At 39.1% G+C, this 23,217-nt stretch overlaps 2 protein-coding genes across 4 annotated transcripts in view; both read right to left on the bottom strand.

Annotated features, from left to right (window-relative positions):
• Positions 1-23,217, bottom strand: part of LOC142344059 (uncharacterized) — a 390,373-nt gene that overhangs the window by 211,670 nt on the left and 155,486 nt on the right. The window lies entirely within an intron of this gene.
• LOC142344054 (uncharacterized) overlaps positions 366-23,217 on the bottom strand; it is a 75,526-nt gene continuing 52,674 nt past the window's right edge. For both annotated transcript variants that reach the window (XM_075395527.1, XM_075395528.1), the window contains exons 4-5: positions 21,857-23,090; positions 366-803 (exon numbers count right to left, since the gene is read on the bottom strand). In XM_075395527.1, the coding sequence (XP_075251642.1) occupies positions 612-803; positions 21,857-23,090 (1,426 nt within the window). In that variant the 3' untranslated portion in view covers positions 366-611. The remainder of the gene's footprint in view (positions 804-21,856; positions 23,091-23,217) is intronic.

Raw genomic sequence — 23,217 nt, 5'->3', positions numbered from 1 at the left:
CTCGCTTTCGCTTTCAGGTTAAAACATCGTCTGAACGAATAGTACTTCCGGTTTAAAAAACCTTAAGAAAACCAATACTGCTCTTCAAGTCGTAAAAAAACCAAGAGCACCGCAATATAGCTCCGCTCAGCTTACAGCTTCGCAGCTATAATAATTGCTTCTCTACGAGAGCAATCAATAAGCTTATCCTGTATCTTCCGCATGGATCATGTCATTCGTTATCGCACCTTTTTTTCTGATTGCAACTTTTGCAGCAGTGTCTCCAATTATTGCTGTTTTTTTCCTTTGTGGGCTATGTTGGAACCTTCTGTGCCACGCTAAGGCTTCAGTGAGCCGTGTTGTTTGGATTCAATATGTATTTTATAATAAATGAACATACAGGATCACACACATAAACACATATACATCCTCAATTTCATATCTAAATTTACATAATACGCTATCACTGGCTATGAAAAGATTACAATTTGTGGTAATGGGGGCATTTTTTAAGCGTTCTTGCGTAAAAGACAATGATCTGTACATATGGGAAACATTAAGTTAGTTTCATGGGCAACATCGATAGCAAAAAGACTCTTTGAATAGATAACGGTCACGTGAGTACGCAAATGTTACATCATCTTATCGGCCCATTGCATCAGCTCGTCGAACTCATCAGTTAGTTGTTGTGCATCCAATTTCTGGTCGACATCCCTTTCAATCTTGAGGTCAATCTCGATTGCAGACTGCCAGTCGACCTCCAGTTTTGCTTTCTGTCGCAATTTTTTCACTTTCACTCTCATAATTCGGGTCTGACCGCTGACCTGTAACAATTGAAAACATGCTGAAAATAACTTGGTGATAAATTATCTTTGATATTCAAAACTAAATGAGTTTGTATAGAATCAGCCAGCATTAGTTCATCTCCCGAAAAGTCAAGACAAACATAAACAAATTAAATTATTTTGCAGAGAGTGAGCTACAGTGTGGTAACAAAGTAACAATTCCACATATTACATTTTATAAACAATTCAATAAACAATTTATAATATAGAAAAGACTATTTAACTTTTTTATCTTACAGAAAAAAATGATGATACCAAGAAAATAGTAGAGCAGCCGGAAACATTGGTTGTCATTCAACAAAAGGATAGAAAGTTAAGAGAATGATCATTTTCTTCAAAATTTTTTTCATAGTTGCGATCAATATTATTCCGATTCCACCTTGCACTGTTTGATCTGAGTTTTTGACTAAAATAGTTGCTAAATATTTTAAAAACTCACCCATTTTGCTACAAAAATGGCACCATATATGTTTCTTGAGGCACTATGTCCAAATTGACCTGACGTACATATTGGCCTAAAAACTGATCACACAAACTTCGAAAGGTCAGATGTGGACTATTTTTCTATTTCGCTTCTTAAAAGAGTGCTATAGAATTAAAATTTTGCCTGCTTTGCGCTACATTGAATCGATATTTCTTCAATATGCATCATTTTTTATTCATTATGATTTTTGCTGAAAAAATATATTCCAATACGATGTTAAACAATTCCGTGTTTTGAATAGACGTACAGCGGTAGCAAGAATAGTTTTGGTCTTATTGTAGATTTTTATAATCAGAAAGAATTCGGATTGTACCGTGGCGCTGTATATTTTTAAAACCTTATCCAACCTTGATGTCTCAATTACAGACAAATCAGTTCTCATATCAAAGTTCAATGACACTCAATGGACATAAAACTATCGTCAGGCAAATGGAAAGGCTTCAGAGAAAAAGTTTAAAATGGATACAATCAAACAGTCATTTTACTAATAAAGAATACAATGATTGTCTTCGATCAGTAAAATTACTTCCGATCACATATCAACTTGTCTTTTTGGATCTTTTAGTTTTAAACAAAATTTTGGCAAGAAAACTTTCACTTGAGGCAGAGCAATTTTGGCAAATATGGAAAGGACATCCGAAAACACGATCAAACGAGAAAATATTTTTATACTCAAACTAATGTACTCGCCAGCGTTGCCGATAAAATTTTTTCTACCGAGTTACAAACTTCCACAATTCGATGTCACTGGCGCGTAATTTTCCCAGCTATAACCCACATTCAAGTCATCCCAAATTCAAAAGAGAAGTCAAAGAATATCTATTTGATTCAGCTAAGAAGAATTTTAATTACAAATCGTACCCATATGGATGGCTCATGTTTGAGGGAAATCAAATTCAAGCCCTGTTAGGGAATTACTAAGCTTTGTGAAACCAAGTTTAGTGAAATTCATTATTATTATTATTATTAAACGATGCTTTCAGAAAAAATCCTAGCTTTAACAAAAGGTTTTCGATAAATTTCATGGCCTCTAATTTTTTCGCCTTTTGTTGGTACATGTAGTCTTTGACTTAGTCTCAATGATCAAAGGTCCAATTGGCTTCCTAGGGGGGGTATAAGGGACCATATTACAAGCTTTCAGTTTCTAGTGGCTATCAAGACATTAATAAACGTTTTAAAAGTACCAGCGAATTTCTGAGTTTTGCCACATTTCTAATCTTACTTCCGTCCACCTGCGTCTGTCTCTTTAATGACAGGACCCATTCGTTTCACTGGTGCAAAAACAATTATTCTGTTTAGCGGTTTCAGGGTTTTTCATGGTTTATATATAAAATTATGAATGTTTCCTAACTCTTCCTCATTTGGTAGAACGATAGTTAGGAATGTGAATCAGCCAGGTCGGAATATTATGCGCAAAAGCTTCCCTGTAGACATAAACATTTCATTATATAATTTGAAAGAAATTAATTATTATATATTTTGAAAGATTCCGTCTCCAAAAAACAAAACTCAAAAAGTTTAATTTTGTTCTTTTCATATTACTTTCATTTCCAGTCTCGACAACAAGTACATCAAATATCTGACGCCATTTACTCAGCATTAAAAACATATTTTACATTACACAAAAAGAGCCCTACCTTTAACCCTTAACCAGATATTGCATTAAAAAACTTGTGAGTTAAAATCCTTGCACAAACTGCTGTTTCAGCCTCGTCTAAATTTTATAGTTTTAATTGTTCTGTGATCAGAAATCGAAATTCTAATTGGTGAACAAAAAGCATTTTTAATTTTTTGATTTATACAATCAGTATTTGCATCAAATACTAGATTTGTAGACCTGATTCTCTGAACATAGTGTTCAAGCGATAACAAAAACTAAAAACCAATTCTCTTTAATTATTCAAAGTTCTTACATTCTAACATCCAGGAGAAAAAAATTTAACCTTCACATTAATTTACAAGTTATGAGATAAAGCGACAATTCTGAAGCCTTAATATTTGGCATAGTAAGGGAAATGAAACAAACAAAACAGCCAGTAATTCGGACTGTGCTTTTGTTCGTGCAAAAGATTAAAGACTCCATGTAATATAGCATTTTCGTTGATTGGTAAAGTGTCTAGTTTTCCTTAATTTTGGGGTGTTTTAGTCAAGCGATCTATTTCTTCGGAGCAGGGTCGACGATTCTCATTTGTGAGCTTTGAGTCAATGAAACAGAGATAGTGATAGAATGTTCAATTTAGGCCAACTTGTTCTCTCTAATGGAATCTCTCGAGTGAGAGTGTATATTAATTCATCACAATAGATGCACATATCGAATACACAATTTGTTACATCCGTAATTACAATATCCGTATATGGCTTTAACAAATATATACTGCGGCTTTAACAAATCATATATGGCTTTAACAAATACATAAATAACAAATACCAAAATAAATACCCAAGTTTGGGCTGTTTATTAGATACCCATTTATGGAGTATCACACAACCACACTTTTTGAAAATTTTCTATGGAAAATTTTTGCATGAAATTTAGAAAACATATATAAAATTTGGATAAAAGGTTAAGCGCCACCCAAGATATATTATGTTACATATATATATATTTTTTTATTAAGCCCAGATTTTTTTTATAAAAGCACGTTATCTCAATATGATAGTTAAGAAGGAAGCCAAGGAACTTAGAAAGTGGATTCACTGCCGTCTTCTGTCTCATGCTTTCTTCCTCGTTCCTCGGGTTGCAGATCTCCAAGTGTGAGTGTGCTGGCGCTGCGGCTCGGTTCTCTCGGGGTTCGTTCTGCTATTTTTGTCTCAGCGACGTATTCGACTGCCGCTCGGAGGATATCTTCATTGTTGAGAAGAATGTTTGCAGCATTTTCTGCTATTTTTCCTTGGACTGGAATTGCTGCTTTTGAAGTGTCAACAACTTGTTTTGCGATTGTCGCCGAAAGTGGCTGTCCTCGTTCTGATGTTGACGCTTGTTCCAATGGTTCTGATTTGGGCGGGTGTGGCGCTTGAAGTTCTGGTCCTGTAGGGTGGCCCATGTAGCTATTCAGGAATGCCGGGAGGTAGCGTCGCGGATGGTAAGCGCGAAGTGATGGTATGCCCATATTGCGAGTATGTGAAGTACAACGTTTCCGACGAACACAATGAAAGTTAGAGACAGGGAAACTTTGATGGGCACATACGTGTTTAGTTTATTCACCAGAGTCGAATTCAGCATCTGCATCTCGGTCGCAATTGGTTTTGCGATATCAGCTAGCTTATGTGATTCAATAATTTTTCTGTTCATCGCGATTTGCTTTTTCACTCGGTGGATCAGGGCGATGTTCGCATCTGCCTTTGTTTCGTAGTAGGGGAGGTCTGCTATCTCTGGTACGACTCCAACTAAGTACTGGAGTGGATCAGGCAGTGCAACGTTAATTCGTTTTGCGGGGAGTATTTCGCAACTTGTCAAATCTGCTCGAATTTTGATGTTTCTGCTGATCAGTTGCGTCCCACATTCAAGTGTTATTACACATACATGACAACCTTTGAATTCCTGTCCTGTTGTTGACGTGTCTCCGACTTTGTGTTCACGAAGCACGAACGAGTCGGATGCTGATGTCAGTAGCCAGATTCCATATCCTAAGTTTGTTGCTTTTTCTGGCGTAGGGAGTATTACTTTCTCAGTGTCACACACTGACATTGCTGTCATCGTGTTGTGAAATTTCAGCGTTGCAAGACATGACGATTGAGCTAGATGGGTTTCCATCGTCTCATGGCATATCCTGTAACGCGCTGATCCGAGGCAATTTGCAAACTGTTCGTTACTTAGTACAGTTGTCTTCATTGTATTCTGGGTCACAGCGAGTTATGATCCTTCGATTACCCATTGAATGGCTTTATTGGTATCTGGCTCTGGCATCGGCAGAAGGTGTGCCTTGTAGACGTCAAATGCAGTCTGACTCGATGCTAAGGGTATCGACAATGTCAGGAGTAGACCCTGCTCGATTGATGACACCTCTGTCAGCAACTGTGCGTCATAGTAGGACAGCAAGTCAGCCATCGGTATGGCTAGTGAAAGTGTGTCACTCGCATGCTTTTGACTATCATGCACTGAATCCAGAATGGCATTCAGTGAATCTTTCGGTACAAGTGACATCGGTAATCGTTTTCCCAGTAGGATTGGAATTGAGTTCAGGATGTTAACCTTGTAGGCGTACAGTGCCGATCGATAGCTTTTGATGTCTGCATAGATGACTGAAAGAAGGGATGAGATGGTGTCAAAGTTAAAGTTTAGCTGTTGATTCGAAAAGAGCAACTGTTCACAATCTCTCAAAATGTGGATGTTCTTTTCGAAGATTTCAAACTGTTCTTCTACCACTTTCCAGTTCTTATTTTGATTTTCCGCCATTTCCATTTATCTCTTCGTGATTTCTTTCAGCTCGTCGGGGATCATGTAGAACTTCTTGTTCGTTTCTTTTTTGAACTGTATAACGTGATCTGTCAGTACTGAAGTGAATTCTGAGATTCGGTCAATGTTTTCTGCCTTTTCTCTTCCGTAGTCTTGGCAGCCGCCAAAAAATCCACTGACTCCGCATTTTAGCGCATTCATGACAATTCCGGGTCCAAAGAGTCCGATCCCTGCTAGCACTGATGCACCAACTGCGTCAGATGAGCGTCTCGTCCGGGTGCTGTCTTCATCTGCTGGTGTCAAGAATTCAGATGTTTCGGATCGTAGAATTTCCACTTCTTTTGCCGCAGCGTTTGTCTCCTCCTGGAATTTGTTCACCATCCACTTCAAGTTAAATTTTTCCAGTGATGTGTTAAAATTCGTTGAGAAGTCCAAAGGGAAATGTTCTGATGGTGTCTTCCACATCTCCGAAAGTTTCGTAAGGATCTTAGTAATAGCTTCCTTCTCAGTGAAATTGTACTTCGGGAATGGTATCAAAAACTCGACGTTAACAATCTTTTCAGCCAAATGTATCTTTGTTTCTTTGTGAAAGATAACGCCTTTAGATACGTAATCAGGGCCGGGTGCTTCCGTTGTGGCCAGCAGAGGCTCCAAATTCAGGAAAAGCCAGAGATATAAAGTTAACATTGCTGAAGATGTTCAAGTGATTGGTATGAAATAAGTTGTGAAAGTGATTTATGTTCTCGTGCCTATTATTAGTGTTTAGAGTTGTTTGTTCAGGATGTTTACTTTTAATATTTGTGGTCAATAAATATCTACTGAAAATGATCAGTTTTACCTAGTGAAAAGTTCAGTTTGTATTCTGGTAGCGTTGCCTAATTTGGGAAAACTTGTGCGTGTACTTGTGGCATACATCTTATTTTGCAATTAAAGCAGCGTCAGGCATGTCATAGCATCAGTATAGGTCTTAGTTGCATGTACATGTCAGAGGGGAGTTGACAATCGGGTCAATTCATGTTGTATTTACTAAACTTAATGTCGGTTGAGATTTTCAGATCATGTGTTTCAATACAACTGTCCTGGCCTTGATGGTTGTTTCTTGTCCTAATGGCACTTTTATGCCAGGTATCAATGTTTGGACTTCTGCCAAGAGCAGTCTCTGCGGAGACATGAATCAACCAGAAACTACATTCAATTGGTGGGTTGTGGGCCTACTGTTTGTTTGTGCGCTGGCGGCGATGATACTATTGCGTATGATCATTTGCTACTACTTGTTTCGAGAGGGTCTAAGGAACTTTTTCGGTGCAGATGAAAGGAATGGAAATGGAACTCAGAACATGAATGCTAATTTACCAGAGGATTTAACAGAAGAGACGATAGTTTAGTCGTGAGCACAGATTTTACAAGTTGAATGTTGCATGAGAAGTCAATAGAATTTACGGGGTCAGATGAGCTTTTCATGGATTTAAGATAGTGTTAAAACTTTATTGCTGTTTTGATAAGGTTGTTGTTTTGTTCTAAATTCTTATCCACTGTGTGCGAGATTGAGTCAGATTGATTGAGATTGAGTTTTCATCCGTGATATTGCATGTGTGTTTTGTCTATGTGTGCTTACTTTCTTACTTATTATATAGCTTATTGCGTTTTGTTTGCATTGTTAGAGGACAAATAAAACGTTATTTGCATGAGTTTTTGATTGTTGTTCTATTATCAATCTAAGCGGTAACTAGTTGTTTTTGCACGCGTTACTTATCAAGTGTTCTTACTTCAGATTGAATTGCATGTTAACCAGTATGTCACAGCCTATTGTCGACGTGAAAGAGTTATTCTCGCTAGCTGTAACGAACGAAGCGTTTGAAAAGTTGGGAATGAAGCGGTTAGTGATTAGATCAAGTTGGACATTAAGTGGAAAGTTCCCCCAGCTACCTTTTGTTGTTCGTGGTTCGATCGCTGAGGAAATTTACTCTTGGCCGTAGAAATGGCTCGAGGAATGGAATGGAGGCAGCTGTGATGCAATGCAGTTTGTTGAGAGACACGGAGCAGTAAATGTTGTACAGCAATCCGGAACTGACATGGTTGAGGAGTTGCCGCAGTTCGCCGACTCGAAAGCTATTTCCTTTGAGCTTCCTCGCGAAAAACTCAATCTACAAGTGTTCCCTGGGCTCCAGCTGACTAGCACCGCCTGTATTGCTGCAAGAGGGGACTGGGCAACAACTGCTCATATTGAATGGGGCGGGGGTGAATCGATTGCCAAGGGGGTGAATATCTGGCCGAAAATTATGGGTGATTGCCACAACTCCATCTACAGCCGCTCATCTTCACAAATATGCAACATATCAACAGATTTGTGATCTCTTACTTGGTACCGGAAGTCAGTCGTCCAGTGTGGAGCCGCTGGATGCTTTTTACAGCCAGTTTAACTATCATATTGGCGAACCTGGAGACATCATTGTGCAGCCGAAGTTTGCCACCCATTTTGTTCTAACAGCAAGAGCCGACAAAGATGGCGAAATCATTTGGGCTCTTGTCACTGGGTACGAAGCCATTAAATTGTCAGTGTCTGATCGCGCTACTGTCCTCTTTGACAGATTCGCTGTGCACATGACCCGTGGTGATATCGAGCAGGAACTCAAGTTGCACGGACTTGACTATTTAGTCAGACTGTTCAAAGTCAGGGAGTACCGTGAATCCATCGCCAAATTACCCTTGAGGAATAGAAAGCCTGGCTGCTCTATGTTGAGACACAGAGAGCGAGACGTTACGACGCATTTGAAAGTTTTGCAGATGGTAGGCTATGACGTGTTAGCTAGTTTTGATTGTTGTTCCTCAAGAAATCCTCCTGCAAAGAAAGCTCGTCTCTCAAATTTGAAACGGTCTAAGCCTGAATACGAGACTAAGCTGAGTCATATCACCGACCAAGAAGCAGGTGTATGGAGCCCGGCAATTATCGCAGACTTGGATGCGACTCATCCCCGAAAAACGTAGCACTTGGTAAGTGATCAGTTTTTGTATTTTTATTTTGAATATCATGCTCCGATTTTGGCTTTACGGTTGTTAGTATTAGATAAAGAATCTTGCTCAGATAATTCCTTTAAGCGTGCTAGCGTACTAACCGGACTATGTACTAAGAGTTTGGCCAATGAGAATGCGTCAGCTTTGACTCAGGCCACTTACTTTTGGATCGCAATTCGGGTCTATTTTCGAGCGTGTTGCATCTGTCGAAAAAAAAACGTTATTTCTCGGAAAAAGTCGAAATAACATGTTGCAGTACAGTTCATTAGCTTTCAAATGCACCCACCCACATTTGCCTATCCTATCGCTTTGTTAAACGGGCAATTCTAGAAATTTTGATGTCACGTCAATTTTTCGTTTCGAAATTTTTGAAATCTTTCTTCATGATTAGTGTGTAAATGACATAATATCTTGAACTCATCAATCTCCAAGTATGTCACATATATAAGGCATTTTTGGGCGGATACACAGGGCTCAGTTTTGCCATTCTTGCATTCTTAATGAGTGGTCAGTTGCCTCAGGACAAATTAGAATTTTGCATTTTTGGGATTTACTTGGTCAATTATAGACGTTTTCTCAGAAGTTGTTAGTCTGAGTAATATCACATTTTGTGTGCGTGTAGCGCCTGAGTAGTACAAAAGGTTTTAGTAAGGATTATGCTGCCGAAAAATTTTGTCAGTTACGAGTTATGATCCGAAAATTGTAAAAAAACTTCTGTTTTTAGGGGTCGATTTCTAACTCGAGTTTCTTTCATATTGTTGGCTTTAAGGTGGCTTGGGAGGTACTAATGATTAACTGGGTAGCCTGTTAACGGACAGGCATGCTAATTTTGGTAATAGATGGTTATGGGTGTGTTCTGGAATTTGTCGAAAATCAGCCGGAGCGCTGTTCGTTCTCTAAGGCAATCTAGACCTTTTCTAACTTTTGGGAGCACTAGTTCCTTAATGTTGTAACGTTCGAGGGTTGTTTTAAGCGTGGTTAATGCTAGGGAGAGAGCGTAATAGCTGGCTGTATCATGGGGGCAATTTTTTGTGACTAGGGTGAAGAAAAACTTATGACTTTCGGGGTCGAAATTTGTGAGTACCGAACCAATTGGGAGATTAAGGTGATTTATAGGTCCAAAACCTGCATATGGGTGGTTCCTAGCTAGATGATAGTTGAGCTTTGTGTAGCGGGTGCTATTGCTAGGGACGCAGTGCGCAAGTGCGGTTCTCATATTGTGGATATTCCCTTTGAACTGAATAAATTTTGCTTTAGTTTTTGAGTTTACTGTGTTAATCTCAGGTGTTTTGCTCCTCCTGTTTCTAATACTTGTTGTTTCCTGCCTGTATCTAGGAATTGAGGTTCCACTTTGGTGCTTTACGATACTGGCTCTTACTTGGTCCAATTTTGTCTCTCTTGATGGTGTACTTGAGGTTTGAGATCTTTGTACCGAGCTAGTGATTGCTTGTCGTTTTTGACTTATGGTTGTTGTTATGTTAGAACCTGCTTGTCGAAACCGGGGAGTGCCCTCCATCTCTTGAGTAGCGGGTATTGATGTGGGGTGTATTTTCTACGTTGGTATGTTTTTGAGAAGGTCACTCGTTGTGATGGTTTTGCTGTTTGGGTCTGTATTGTCGTTGGTTGTCTATTTCTCAGTCTGTAGTTATATCTTGGTTCTTGCGGGTGACTCCCAGTTCGAGGTGCTTCGTCGCTGCTGCTAGACAGTTGGGAACTGTGGAATCTTGGGGGTGTTGGCGGGAGTGCGGTTTGGTCGTCACTTGACTCTGGTTCAGAATTTGAATTCGTGATTTGGTTAGGTGTCGTTATTGGTTGGTGTGGTGGTATAGGCGCCGCAACTGGGGCTGGCTCTGAAGCTGCTGGGGGCGGCGCAGCTAATGACACTGAAAGACGTATTTGTGGGCCTTATTGGGGCTCGGGGGCTTTAACCTCTGGGGTTGGTGTTGGGAAAATGAGATCTTCAATGTGGTCGTCAAAGAGCTCTGGTTCTCTTTTTTCGTCTCTACGTAAAGGGTCGGGGATAAACTGTTTTGGATCTACTACTACTAAATCATCCATGTCCGGAGGTTATTTTACAGATCGTAATCGAATCCTGGGCACGCACTGTGTGAAGTTCGTTCCGATATTTCTGATAATGTAGTTGGAGTCTGACAATACTTTTTCAACTCTATAAAGTGGAATCCAAACCTGTGCTACTTTGCTGATTTGTGGTTTTTGTGACGTGAGCTTCGGGTTCAAAAAGAGGCAGTAGCTATGTAGTTTCAGAGGTTTAGCTTCAGCCTTCTTGTCGTAGTAGTTGCGGTATCTCTGGCAGGAGTCAATTAGCTGAAGTTTATTCTCTTTGAACTTTGTTATCATTGCATCTTGCAATGCAACCACATAGTCTGAGTTCACTGCGACTGCTTCCATTGATTTTCTTGCAAATCGCAAATCTAATGGTTTGACAGGTTCTCGTCCATGAGAGAGTGCTGTGGGGCAACACCCAATTGATGTATGATACGATGTGTTGTGTATGAAAGTTGCTAACGGTACATACTTGTGCCAGTCGTTCCATTGCTTGTCTGTGTTCAGCTTCAAGATTCTTTTTAATGGTCCGTGTGAGCGTTTAACTGCTCCAATTGTCTGTGGGTGTTTCAGAGATGCATGCCTCAATTTGACTTCAAGGAGTTTCGTCAGTTCATCCATGAGAGATGAGGTAAAAGACGTTCCTAGGTCTGAGACAATTGTTTCTGGCACATAGCTGTGATTGAAGAAGAACTTCACTAACTCTCTTGCTACTGTATCTGCGCTTCCATTTGTCAATGGGACTGCGAATAAGTATTTGCTGAATACATCTATTCCACTTAAGACGTATTTGTGGACTGGCGAGTTGAAAGTTCCAACCAGATCAATCTGAAGTTGGTCTCCGGGGAAAGATTGCAGAGATGATATAGGCTGCAATGGGGGCTTCAGTGTGCCTTCTTTTGCTGTTTTCAGTTGCAAGCATGTCAAGCAGTTTTTAACCAGATCCACTAGTTGTTCCGTGAATCCTGGGAAATAAAACCGTTTTCTAAACTCCTGAATTGTTCTTGTTATTCCGTTGTGTCCTGCTGTTCTTGAGTTATGGATCCTGTAGAGGACTTCTTTCCGCAAGTGTTCTGGCACGCAATACTGTTGGTGGAGTACTTTTCCTGCGTCATCGTAGAAGAGTCTGTATAAAACTCCATTTTCTACAATTAGTCTTTGCATATGTTTGTAATACTTTCTCATATTTCTTGATGCATACGTTAGATCAACTACTGTGTTATTTTCTTTCCATTTAACAATCTTCTGTATTTCATGGTCTTTCATCTGCTCTGCTTTTTGATCGATTGGTTGACCTCTGTCAAAAATATCGTTCAAGGTATCAGCTGGATTGATGTATTCAATTGCATTTACTTCAGGCTTGTACAACTTCATGAATCCCTTGATTTCGTCTTCACGAGTCTTCATTTTCTCTTGATATGAGTCGTATAGGCCACACTGCTTCAATTGATTAACAAATGCTTCAGTTTCGGAACGAGGCTCGAAAAATTCGTCCACACAATCAATTGAATTTAGTTCTGCAATCGATATTTGGGCTTCCGTGTTGATTTCAATATCTCTCACTGGTATCTTTTCATTTAGCTTTAGAGACACGGTTGCGGCTCTGTCTATTTCCACTCGCGAAAGGAAATCTGCTGCGTAGTTTGCTTTTCCTGGTATGTGAGCATTAACTAGGTTGAAGGAAAGCACACGGTCCAAGCAGTTCCAAAGTAATGGGGGTATTATTTTTGCTTGGAAGAACTGAGTTAGACTTCTGTTGTCTGTTAGTACTACAACTGGATTAGTGGATCCCCAAATGAAATGTGCAAAATGCTCGAGTGTAAAATAAAGTGCCAGAAATTCTTTGTAGTAGATTGAGTACTTGAGTTGTGGGGTTGTAAATGATTGACTTCCAAAAGAAACTGGTGCATACTTCTTGGTTTCTTTTGTGTTATTCTCATCCAAGTAGTCTTCTACCATCAGTACAAATCCTGCAGCGTTTTAGCTGGCGTCACAAAGTAGGATATACTTCTGACCAGGTTTTGCAAGTCGTAGTGTCATGGTTGTTGCCTTTAGCAAGTCGTCCTTCAATGTTGCCAGTGCTTTTACATGTGATTCGTCAGGCTCAAGTGTCGCATCTTTCTTCAGCATTCGGTAGAATGGGATCAGTATCTCTCCCAAATTAGGTATATAGTTCCGGAAGAATTGCACAAAGCCCATCAACCGCTTAACTGCCTTAGTCGATTTCGGGAGCCGTACATTGTTGAGGAACTTCTTTATTTTCACTGACTCTGGAGAAATTCCCTCTTTAGTGATTACATTCCCCAGAAATTTTATCGAGTCTGTGGCAATTTCACATTTCTGCGATGACAATTTAAGTCCAGATCTACGGATGCAGTCAAACACTTGCTTCAAAGTTGATATCAGATCTTCAAAAGTTTTAACTCCACATCCAATGTCGTCCATGAACTGGGTGTACATATCTGCTGCAAACATGGATCCAGGTAATGCCTGATAAATGAGCTGAATCCAGTTACTGATTTACTAAGTCCTTGAGCTAAGCATTTGTAAGCATAGGTTCTTGACGAGAAATATGTCATCTGCCTTTTGGACGCAGTGATAAGCTTGTGAGCAGTCTAGTTTAGTGAAATAAGTCTTTCCTGCAAAGTGATTAGTTGCGTCAGTCATGTTTGATATTGGAAAGTTAGCGTTCAGGTAATCATTCTTGAGCAAATGGTTCACTCTTCTGAGATCAATGAGCAATCGGAGTCGTCCTGACTCTTTTCTGTGTGCAAACAGAGGGCTACTGTACTTTGACTGTGGCAATGTTGTTATTAGACCGTAGTAGTGCATTAGTGCTAGCTCTACATGAAGTTCGTCACGCAGGTGAATTGGCGTTGGTGGGCCTTGAACGTACATTGGCATTGAATGCTCTGGTGTCAACTTTATTTTCATTTCTGTGTTGTATCCGACGTCGAAACGATGCTTTGCAAAAATATCATTGTATTTAACTAAAAGATTTTCCACTTGCTGTTTCTGGTCACTGGTTAGCAGAGATCTTGTCCATGTGAACTGTGAAAGGAATTTCTCTCGGTCATCATAATTGTGCTTCGGGTCGATCGATTCCTTTTGTTGGAGCATCTCTATCTGGTCGTGGATTTGTTTTTGAAGGGGTGGAAGAGAAGATGGATTTTCACACGTTTCGGGGGTTGGGAAACAAAGTGAGTCATAGTCAGGTTTTGGTCTAGGTGGTTGGTTCCTTCCTTTTCTGTCTGAATCTTGGATTAATTGATTAATTTCGGGCATTAAGTTTTCGCTATTTCGATATTTGGTAAGTGCTATTAGCTCTGGGTCTACTTGGATCAACCTGTCTGCTTGCTCTGATGTTAAAATTTGAAAACGGGCCAGATCTGTTCCTTTTGTCAGTGTTATTGGGTGGTCAGTAATGTTAAGTGCTGCAATGAAAATTGTAATGTTTTCTCCAATTGTGCTAAGTGATGACGTGAGTGCAAGATCGGTTTCTCGTTCTAATGTTTCACAAGGCTGTACTACACCACTACTAAACTTAAGATCCTCAGTATGATTTGAAAGACTACATTCAACTATTACCTGTTTGTTTGCTGGTATGGTTTGTTTTTTGGTCGTATAGACTGGAAGTTTCTGTGCACGAATGGCTCTTCGTGGTTCTTTGTGTGGTTTAATCTCATTTATTGAAACTGTTAGGTCTGGGAACTCAAGTACAGAACGCTTGGGGCAAATGCTAATGTCGTTTTTCTTGAAAAATTCATTTCCCAAAATTATGGAATTGGACTTGGGCAAGACAATAAAGGACTCAGTAAAAAATACATGGGCTAATTTGAACGTTAATCTGATTTGTGCAGTGACTTCAACAGTTTGGCCTCCTGCCATTTTAACGTGTTTCCACTTTGGTTGCTCAACATCAATTTTTCTAAAGATTTGTTTGTCTTTCATGAGTTCATCATAAAGGCTTTTGCTGATGACATTTGCACAGGCTCCTGTGTCTATTAGCGCTCTTCGAGTTAGAATTGGAGAAAATAAAAGTTTAACATATGAAAGCGTGTTGCCACTACTGGCGGCAATATTGTTTAATTGAAGTGTATAAGGATGAGAGTGATAATTTAATTGTTTTTTTTGTTTTTCTGCGCTGGGTTTTTGTGGGTGGCTTACTTAGTTTTTTGGCTGGTTTTGAAAAGGAAAAGTGTTACCTCGGCTGTTTGGCCGATTTTAAAAAGAACATTGGCTTGAAGTGTGGTTCGGATAACCACAGGTGTAACAAAACACACTGGTTGCTCTTGTTACCGGCATGTATGGTCCTCTGGGCATTTGGATACCCGTCGTTGGCGGTTGTCTGTATCCGTAAGAGTTCGAAGGTCTGGTTTTTTGGTATCCAAATTGTTGACGAGGCTGATACTGTCTTGGCGCGTAGGTTCGTTGAAATCGTGGCGTATATGGTCTTCTATTCTGGAAATTGTTTTGTGTTCGGTAGTTGTATCCCTGTTGTGGATTATATGGTCGGGATTGTGCAATGGCTTGATTTGGGTATCTCGGTGGGACTGGAGTTTGATTTGTGGGCGTTGGAGTTACTGGTCCGTTGTTTTTGATTCTCTCATGCATTGATTGAAGGCGTTTTTCCATTGATTCTTGATTGGCATTCAGCTTTGATAAAGCATTGATTAAGTTATCAGAGATTGTATTGCTAACTTCATTTAATCCGTCTTCAGGATAATCTTCTTTTCTGCAGAGGTCCCTGATGGTCATTTGTTGTCTTGCAAGTGTACAAAGTTCTTGGACGGTTGCATTTGGTGGTTGTTCCATAAGTTTCGAACGAAGCCATCCAGGCATTGCCTTCTGGAAGATTCGTTTAACTTGGGCGTTCTTGAAGTCTTCAGAAGCTTGCAGTCTTTCTGCTCTCTGGGCTGTTTGGGAATCAAATCTTGTCTGCTCCGCTGTTGCGTTGGCAGCTCCTGGATCAATTGGTGCTACGGCTGGGAGAACTGGTGTTGGTTACGCTCTTATTGCTTTTGTTTGTATGGTGACTAGAGAATTTTCTGGCGTATCGATTTTTGGGTCGAATCTTAGCTTCTCTAAGTTTAGTACATGAACTTCCTGGAGTTGGACATTACAAAAACTATTTCGTAGGGCAGTAAAACTCAGGTCCACGTCATTTCGTGTGGCCTCTGGGAGCGTCTGAAAAAATCGAAGAGCGGGTCCTCGTAAGTGTAATTGAAGAAAATTTGCCCGCTGGTTATTTGGAATTGCTGCAACTCCAACAAATCCTCTGAAGAGCTGTTCGAATTGTCTGAAGTTTTCGCTCTCCTCTCCACTGTATGGTTCAACTGTTATCTGAGCTTGGGCGGCCATAGTTTTAGTTCAAGGCTTCCATCTTACTAACTTATGAGATAAAGCTTAATAAGTTGAAAAAGGGGAGCACTGAGGAAAAGAATTTAAAAAGCACCGTATAATTAAAATGAGCACCTTGACAGTTTTTGTCTTACTGTTTTTACTGAGTCGTGTCCTGTTCGGCACGGCAATCTTGTCCTGTAATCTGCAGCTGGTGAAGTTCTCCCCGTCTCCTGTTCACGTTCTGGTTATCAGGCCCTTCTGGTGGGTCGTCTAGTTGACAGTTGGGACATCTTGCTCGATGTAGTAAAAAAAGTGACTGTCGTTAATTTCCAGCATCATCTCTACTTTAGCTTCAGTAAGGCTTTTATTAAATTCAGTGATGTTAGCGAATCTGATTATCACAAGGATCTTTTGGCCGTTGTCAGACTAAAGAACATCGACACAGTTAATGAAGAAAAGCAATTTTCCGAAGTGGAGGAAAATATCAAGAATTTCGTAAGAAGAGCCTAATGAATGCTCTGATTTGTGGTGCTCTTGAACATAGAAATCGTATGGAAAGGAAAGGATGTGTACTGTTTTGTTGACTAGTTTGACAAGTTGGGTTTCATAATTCAGCAATTCAAGATAATCGTCTCCGCGACTGTCACCATGTAATATAGCATTTTCGTTGGTTGGTAAAGTGTCTAGTTTTCCTTAATTTTGGGGTGTTTTAGTCAAGCGATCTATTTCTTCGGAGCAGGATCGACGATTCTCATTTGTGAGCTTTGAGTCAATGAAATAGAGATAGTGATAGATTGTTCAATTTAGGCCAACTTGTTCTCTCTAGTGGAATCTCTCGAGTGAGAGTGTATATTAATTCATCACAATAGATGCACATATCAAATACACAATTTGTTACATCCGTAATTACAATATCCGTATATGGCTTTAACAAATATATACTGCGTTTTTAACAAATCATATATGGCTTTAACAAATACATAAATAATAAATACCAAAATAAATACCCAAGTTTGGGCTGTTTATTGGATACCCATTTATGGAGTATCACACTCCAGTAATGAAAACATGACACAATGATATTGTACGGTGGATCAGAAATTTCCACCACACAACTCAAGCTACTGTGCGCTACCCAAGACAGCTGAATTCAAAATAATATGGTAACGCAACCCCGGTCCCATAACTCATGACGAAACAGTTCTGTACAAAAAATAGCATATATTTTATCCCAAGCACTGCTTGTTTAACATTTGCAATCGGAAAATTTATAACCTATTAGACTGCACTTATGCTACGCATGGTTTTAATTTAGTCTTTTCTTCATCTGTCTGATTACGCACAACTATGCCCACGTTTAAGAGTGCCGAAACTAAAACTAATTTTAAGTGCCGAAACTGCCTATACCTATTAATTATCAATTTAACGCTAGCGGAATTGTTTTCAAAGCAACCAGGGCATACTGACCAAAAGTTCTGTTGCAATAGACTCATATCACGGCCGCTGAGGTATGGTCATGGTCGGCAAACATTTTCGTTCGCTTTAAAATTATCTTGGTCCAATTACCTTGTCCTAATAAATAATAAAATCCGAATTCTCACAACTTAAAGGTGATTGCTTCAAAATTTTTGTGCTTATCTCACTTAAAGTAATCTGATTGGTTTAGAAATTTACCGGGTGAAAAAATGAATAACTTTTCGGCGTTCTAATAATTGGCATAGCATTACGTCGGCATCTGTCTTTAGTCAACTCACACTGAGCTGTGCAAAATCCGTGTTCTTTTTTATCTTGGCATGAACTGTTCAGGCAAGGTTTCTAACTGCTCATAATAAAACACGCTCGTTTTATTTCCAGCGTTTCTGTGGTTTAATAAATTTGTTCAGTTGCTTCTGTTAACTTGTTTCTGTTAATTTGTTAAATTGTTGGATGCCTCAAAGAAACATTGCTCAAATAAATGCTCAAATGTTGCCTAAACAAAACGAATGTTTTATTTGTCTTAGTAAAGTTTGTTTAGTATAAAAATTGCTTCTGCACTCAAAATACTGTGTACTGAGAGCAAGGTCCGAGAGAGCGCCACATCGTGAACAACAAAACGGACCTTGATTAGTCACAAATGGCTCCCTAGCGGAATCCCAATCCCACATGAGTCACGGGAAGGCGTCTGTAGACCTATGTTAATTGGGTACTATGGTTGTCACAATTAGAAAATTTATCAAAAAATTATAAATTTTTTCCTTATGCATGCTTTTCACAATTATCGAAGTTATTGTTTGTATAACTAATTGATATGAATCTGAGTAAAAAAGCGGAAACAAGAAAAGGAATAGAATAGAAACCAATTCAAATGAGTAAGTGGGAAACATTGCTTAATTTTTGTGATGTTATTTGTGCATATGAAACGAATTTCGGTTTTCCTTATAAAAAGCAGTCTGTTATGTGTTTTTAATGGTATCTTCTAATCAACAAACCCGGATGGTTCCCAAGAGAAAAGCCACCTCTGATGAGAACAACCCAAAGAGACCTCTGATCGGATGGTCCCAGATTGAACTGACCTCTGATCACAATTCTGTGCGCTCAAACATTTTGTCCGCGAAGCCTCTTCTGATTGGACCCTTCAGGAACAACATTTTTTCTTATTTTTTTGAAACCTTTACAAATCTTTGCGCAACCCTGGCGCAGGACATTATCTGTAGGTTTTAGCGCATGAGCTCATCTCTGATAAGATCACGACAAACGTTATTAAATGGCTCTAGCATTTAATTTCTGTAAAATTTTGGTGATCAATTTTATCAAGAGTTAAATTTGCTTTTGATTTGTTGACATACGATTCTGTTTGACAGACTCAAGATATGCGTTTTTCTATTAATAGTTTTTGCTGTTTCACTTTTGGCTAGCTTTGCAGCTTCATTAAATCAAAAGACCTCTAAATAAAAGCATTGGAAAACTGCAAAAAATTTATTTTTCAGCTTGAAGCAGCTTCTGATCAAACTTTCGCGCTTTCGAATGTTTTCGATCAGATTTTGGTTCGATCAAAACCAATATGATAAGAGTTTTGTGCGTTTGAAATATTTTTTGGTCAGACATTCTTCATGCACTTTAAACCACCTATGATTAGAATTTCATGAAGTCATGGATTTTTTTTCAAAGTATGTTTTTGAGCTCACAATAGGCTGGTGTGCGTTCAAAGATAGTATTATGGGCGGGCATTCTGGATTGCCATCATTATATCGAAATGTCTGTGAAATGGACTCCGATTAAACTTTGGTTAGTTCGGAGTCCATTTCAGAGATATTTCGATATAATGCTGGCAGTCCAGAATTCCTGCCCATAATACTATCTCTGAGTGCACAACAGCCCATTATAAGCTCAAAAAACATATTTTGAGAAAAAATTCATGACCACATGAAATTCTGATGATAGGTGGTTTAAAATGGTTGAAGAATGCTGCCATAAAAGATTTCAAACGCGCAAAAGTCGGATCTTATTGGTTTTGAACAAACGAAAATCTGATCCCAAAATGATTCGAACGCACGAAAATTTGTTCATAAGCGGCTTCGAGCGCCAAAAAAAGTTTTTCGCAGTTTTCCAATGCTTTTGTTTACAGGTCTTTTGGTTTAATTAGGCTGCAAATCTAGGCAAAAGTGAAAAAGCGAGAACTGTTAATAGAAAAATGCATATCTTGAGTCTATCAAACAGAATAGTATGTCAACAAATCAAAAGCAAATTTAACTCTTGATAAAATTGATCACCAAAATTATACAGAAATTCAATGCTATAGCCGTATAATAACGTTTCTCGTGATCTTATCAAAGATAATCTGAAGAGCTGAAACTTATAGACAATGGTCTGGACCAGGGCCGCCCAAAAATTTGGAAGAGTTTCACACAAACTAAGAGAGAAATCTGCTCTGGAAGAAGAGGCTTTGCGAACAAAATATTTGAGCGAACAGAATTGTGATCAGGGGTCAGTTCACTCTGGGACGATGCGATCAGAGGTCACTTTGATCAGGGGTGTTGTGATCAGAGGTGACTTTTGTCTGGGACACCAGCCGGGTCTGTTGATTAATTTGAAGATACCATCAAAAAACCCATAACAGACTGCTTTTTATAAAGACAACCCAAAGTCGTTTCATCTTCACAAATAACACAAAAATTAAGCAATGTTTCCCACTTCCTCATTTTAATTGATTTGTATTCTATTACTATCCTTGTTCCAGATTTTCTACTCTGATTCGCATCAGTTAGTTATACAAGTAAAAACTTCCCTAATTGTAAAAAGAATGCACAAAGAATAATTTATGCCTTTTTGTTAATTGTGATAACCATAGTACCTAATTAAAAAAGGTGTACAGGCCCCTGCCCGTGACTCAAGTGGGATTGGGCTTCCGCAGGTTACACGTTGAGGTCTGAATATATCCAGACCCCACAGTGTAACCTGCGTCTGGACTATCCAGAATTTAGACTATCAGTAACCAAATTTGTCGCTGAGCTCAAATTATACAAAATACACGCTCTGAACGCACCCTTGTTCAAGAGTGTCAGGCCGTAGAGTTAATACAAACAGAGTAAAACAAAACTTAAAAAATAATGAACTTGAGTCTTCAAAATGCTGATGCGTGATTTCTTTACAACAATCAAAAATTCACGAGCCATCTTAAATAAACCTTGGCAAAAAATACAAATAGTGCATGAGCTTGTACAATTATTGGTTTTAGATCTCAATTTTGCTGTTAAAGAAAATCAACAATAAAGTTAGGCTCGATCACTAATTTTGAAAGTTGATCAAGCAAGAAGTCATTATTTCATACTTTTTCAAGCGTCCCACTTTTTTTCAAGATTTCACGTTTCATATCACACTAGACTTTCAACTTAATCAGTTTTTCGCTCGCTTTTCACACTTGTCTCGAAGAGTTCAACCTTACAAAATGGTATGAAATGAGCCATCAACTGAGCAAAGTTCTTGGAAAAAATTCTTGGAAGCCTTAAGGCATGTTTCTTGGAAAATTTTATTGGAAGCCCAATTTTTTCTCACGAGACAAAGCATACACTTTTCGAAGATAATTGAGGGGGATAATTGAAAACAGGAAACAGTCACAAAATATAACAACTTCGGCAAAGAGGACTTTTTTAAGGTCTATAATTGAGTCAATATAAAGAAATATTGTTTTATAAATTGCTCATTTTTCTAAAAACCATAAAGAGTGACAATGAGAGTGACACAACAGAGCTGGCTGACGACCTCTGCGACCCATTCGCTGCTACAATAATATCAAGGAATTCAGAAAAAATTTTATTTGGGTTGAACGATTATTCAATTGTTGGATTGATTCGCTGCACGAGAATTGCAATGTTACTATAAATTTTAATTGAATTCTCTCTTTGCGTTTTGAACAGCGAAATTGAGGTCTAAATAAGTTAGAGTATAGTTCTGGGAAACCTTCGGCAATTCGAGCTCAGCCTCGGGCGCAAGCGCCCTCGGCTTTGAGCTCTAATTGCCTTAGGCTTCCAAGATTTATACTCTAACATATACTTAGAGCTGCCTTATTGATAAAACTATCTAAAACTTTCATGGTTTTCAATGCAGGCAACAACCTATGTAAGATTTCATGCGCTCATCACTAGGACGTGTACTTTTACATTACTTAAACTAATACATTTTAAAAACCGGCCTGTAGGAAATCCTGCCTCCAAAAAAATGAAGAAAGCTATTGTAAAAACGAAACAAATAACTGACCTGAATTTCTTTGAACCAATCATGGACTTCCGTCGCCTGTTTGATAGACTGAATGTTGAGAGTCCCCGTGGTCATAGGCAGGTTCCCATGCTCGTCTCGTTGATCCCAACACCTGTTCAAAATGTCTTTGACCTCCTGTGACAAATTTTCCTTGTCCTCATCAAACCCGACCAGAGTTGCCCTTACATCCAAATTTCTCTCGCTGACCGTTGTTAGCGTACACAGTCGAATTTTATCAGTTCGAATTTTGATCACTTTAGGCGGTTTCGCATTTTTGGAGCTGCTTGACTTTTTCGAGCGAGCCTCAACTGCCAGAACCTTTGCCGTAGGTGGATCACCTTTAGCAAGTTTCTCATGCGCGTCTTGTAAAACCTTGAATGCGTCCGTTGCCCCTTCGTGAAGATTCTTATCGGGATGCAAAAGTTTGCTTTGCATGAAGAAATTGATTTTTAGTTTCTCTTTCTTCACACCCGGGAACACTTCGCCAATTGTTTCACAGGACAGAATTTTGTCGATGGCGTTTTTTCTTTCCTGACTCAACCTGGGATCGTCGGAATTGTTTGCATAGGAATTCAATTCACTGTCAACAGCCAATCGAACGCTGTAGTTAACATCTTTATTGCCCTTTCTAACGTCCAAGTGGACAACGGTGTACGAATCCGGAGTTTTGGCGTTCAAGTTTTCAAAACCCAGGCTCTGAAGTTTATCAGTGAATTGTTGAAAGTAACTCGGCTGTAAATTAGGTACGAAAAAGGTTCTAATCCCTTTATTTTTCAGATAATCGTCACCTCTGCTCAAAAGTCCCTTTCGGTCAAGCTGCGTAGTATTGTACCCTTTTCCAAGAAATATCAACTTTCCTGGACTGAGTGTAAACACTAAAGTTTTGTCTTTCATCAATTTTTGGTTTCTCAAAGCGTTCCCAAAGGCTGTCTCCAGTGCACTTCTGTCGCCCACTTCTATAAAATTTGACTCATCAGTTCCCAGCGCTTCATGAAAACTTGACATGTCAAAGCTTCTCGATTGACCATGGCTCTTGAAAGTTGACACCACCATCTTCTGAGAAACGTCTTGACTCCTCGAGTTTCGATCTCCGATGACAACTCCAATATTGCCACCGCATAGTTGCAATAACAAAACTTGCCAGTTTGAATCATTAGAACGGATGAGATTCTTCGTAACATGTGGTATTGTCGTTTTCAATGCTCCAATTCGTTTTTGAACTTCCACGTAAACTACAAAGGGATTGAGGCAACAATTTTCGTTCAAGAAAAATCAAAAGCAAAATTTTAACCTTATAAAGACCAGTAGATATCGGTTTCTCTTTCCAATATGTATCAAAACGCTCAAATATATGGTAGTGG

This window comes from Convolutriloba macropyga, chromosome 8 (assembly GCF_964194025.1).
Source record: "Convolutriloba macropyga chromosome 8, txConMacr16.3, whole genome shotgun sequence".
NCBI classification, from domain to species: Eukaryota; Metazoa; Xenacoelomorpha; order Acoela; family Convolutidae; genus Convolutriloba; species Convolutriloba macropyga.
The sequence above is the reverse complement of the archived record's forward strand: the minus strand, read 5'-3'. Positions and strand labels throughout refer to the sequence as shown.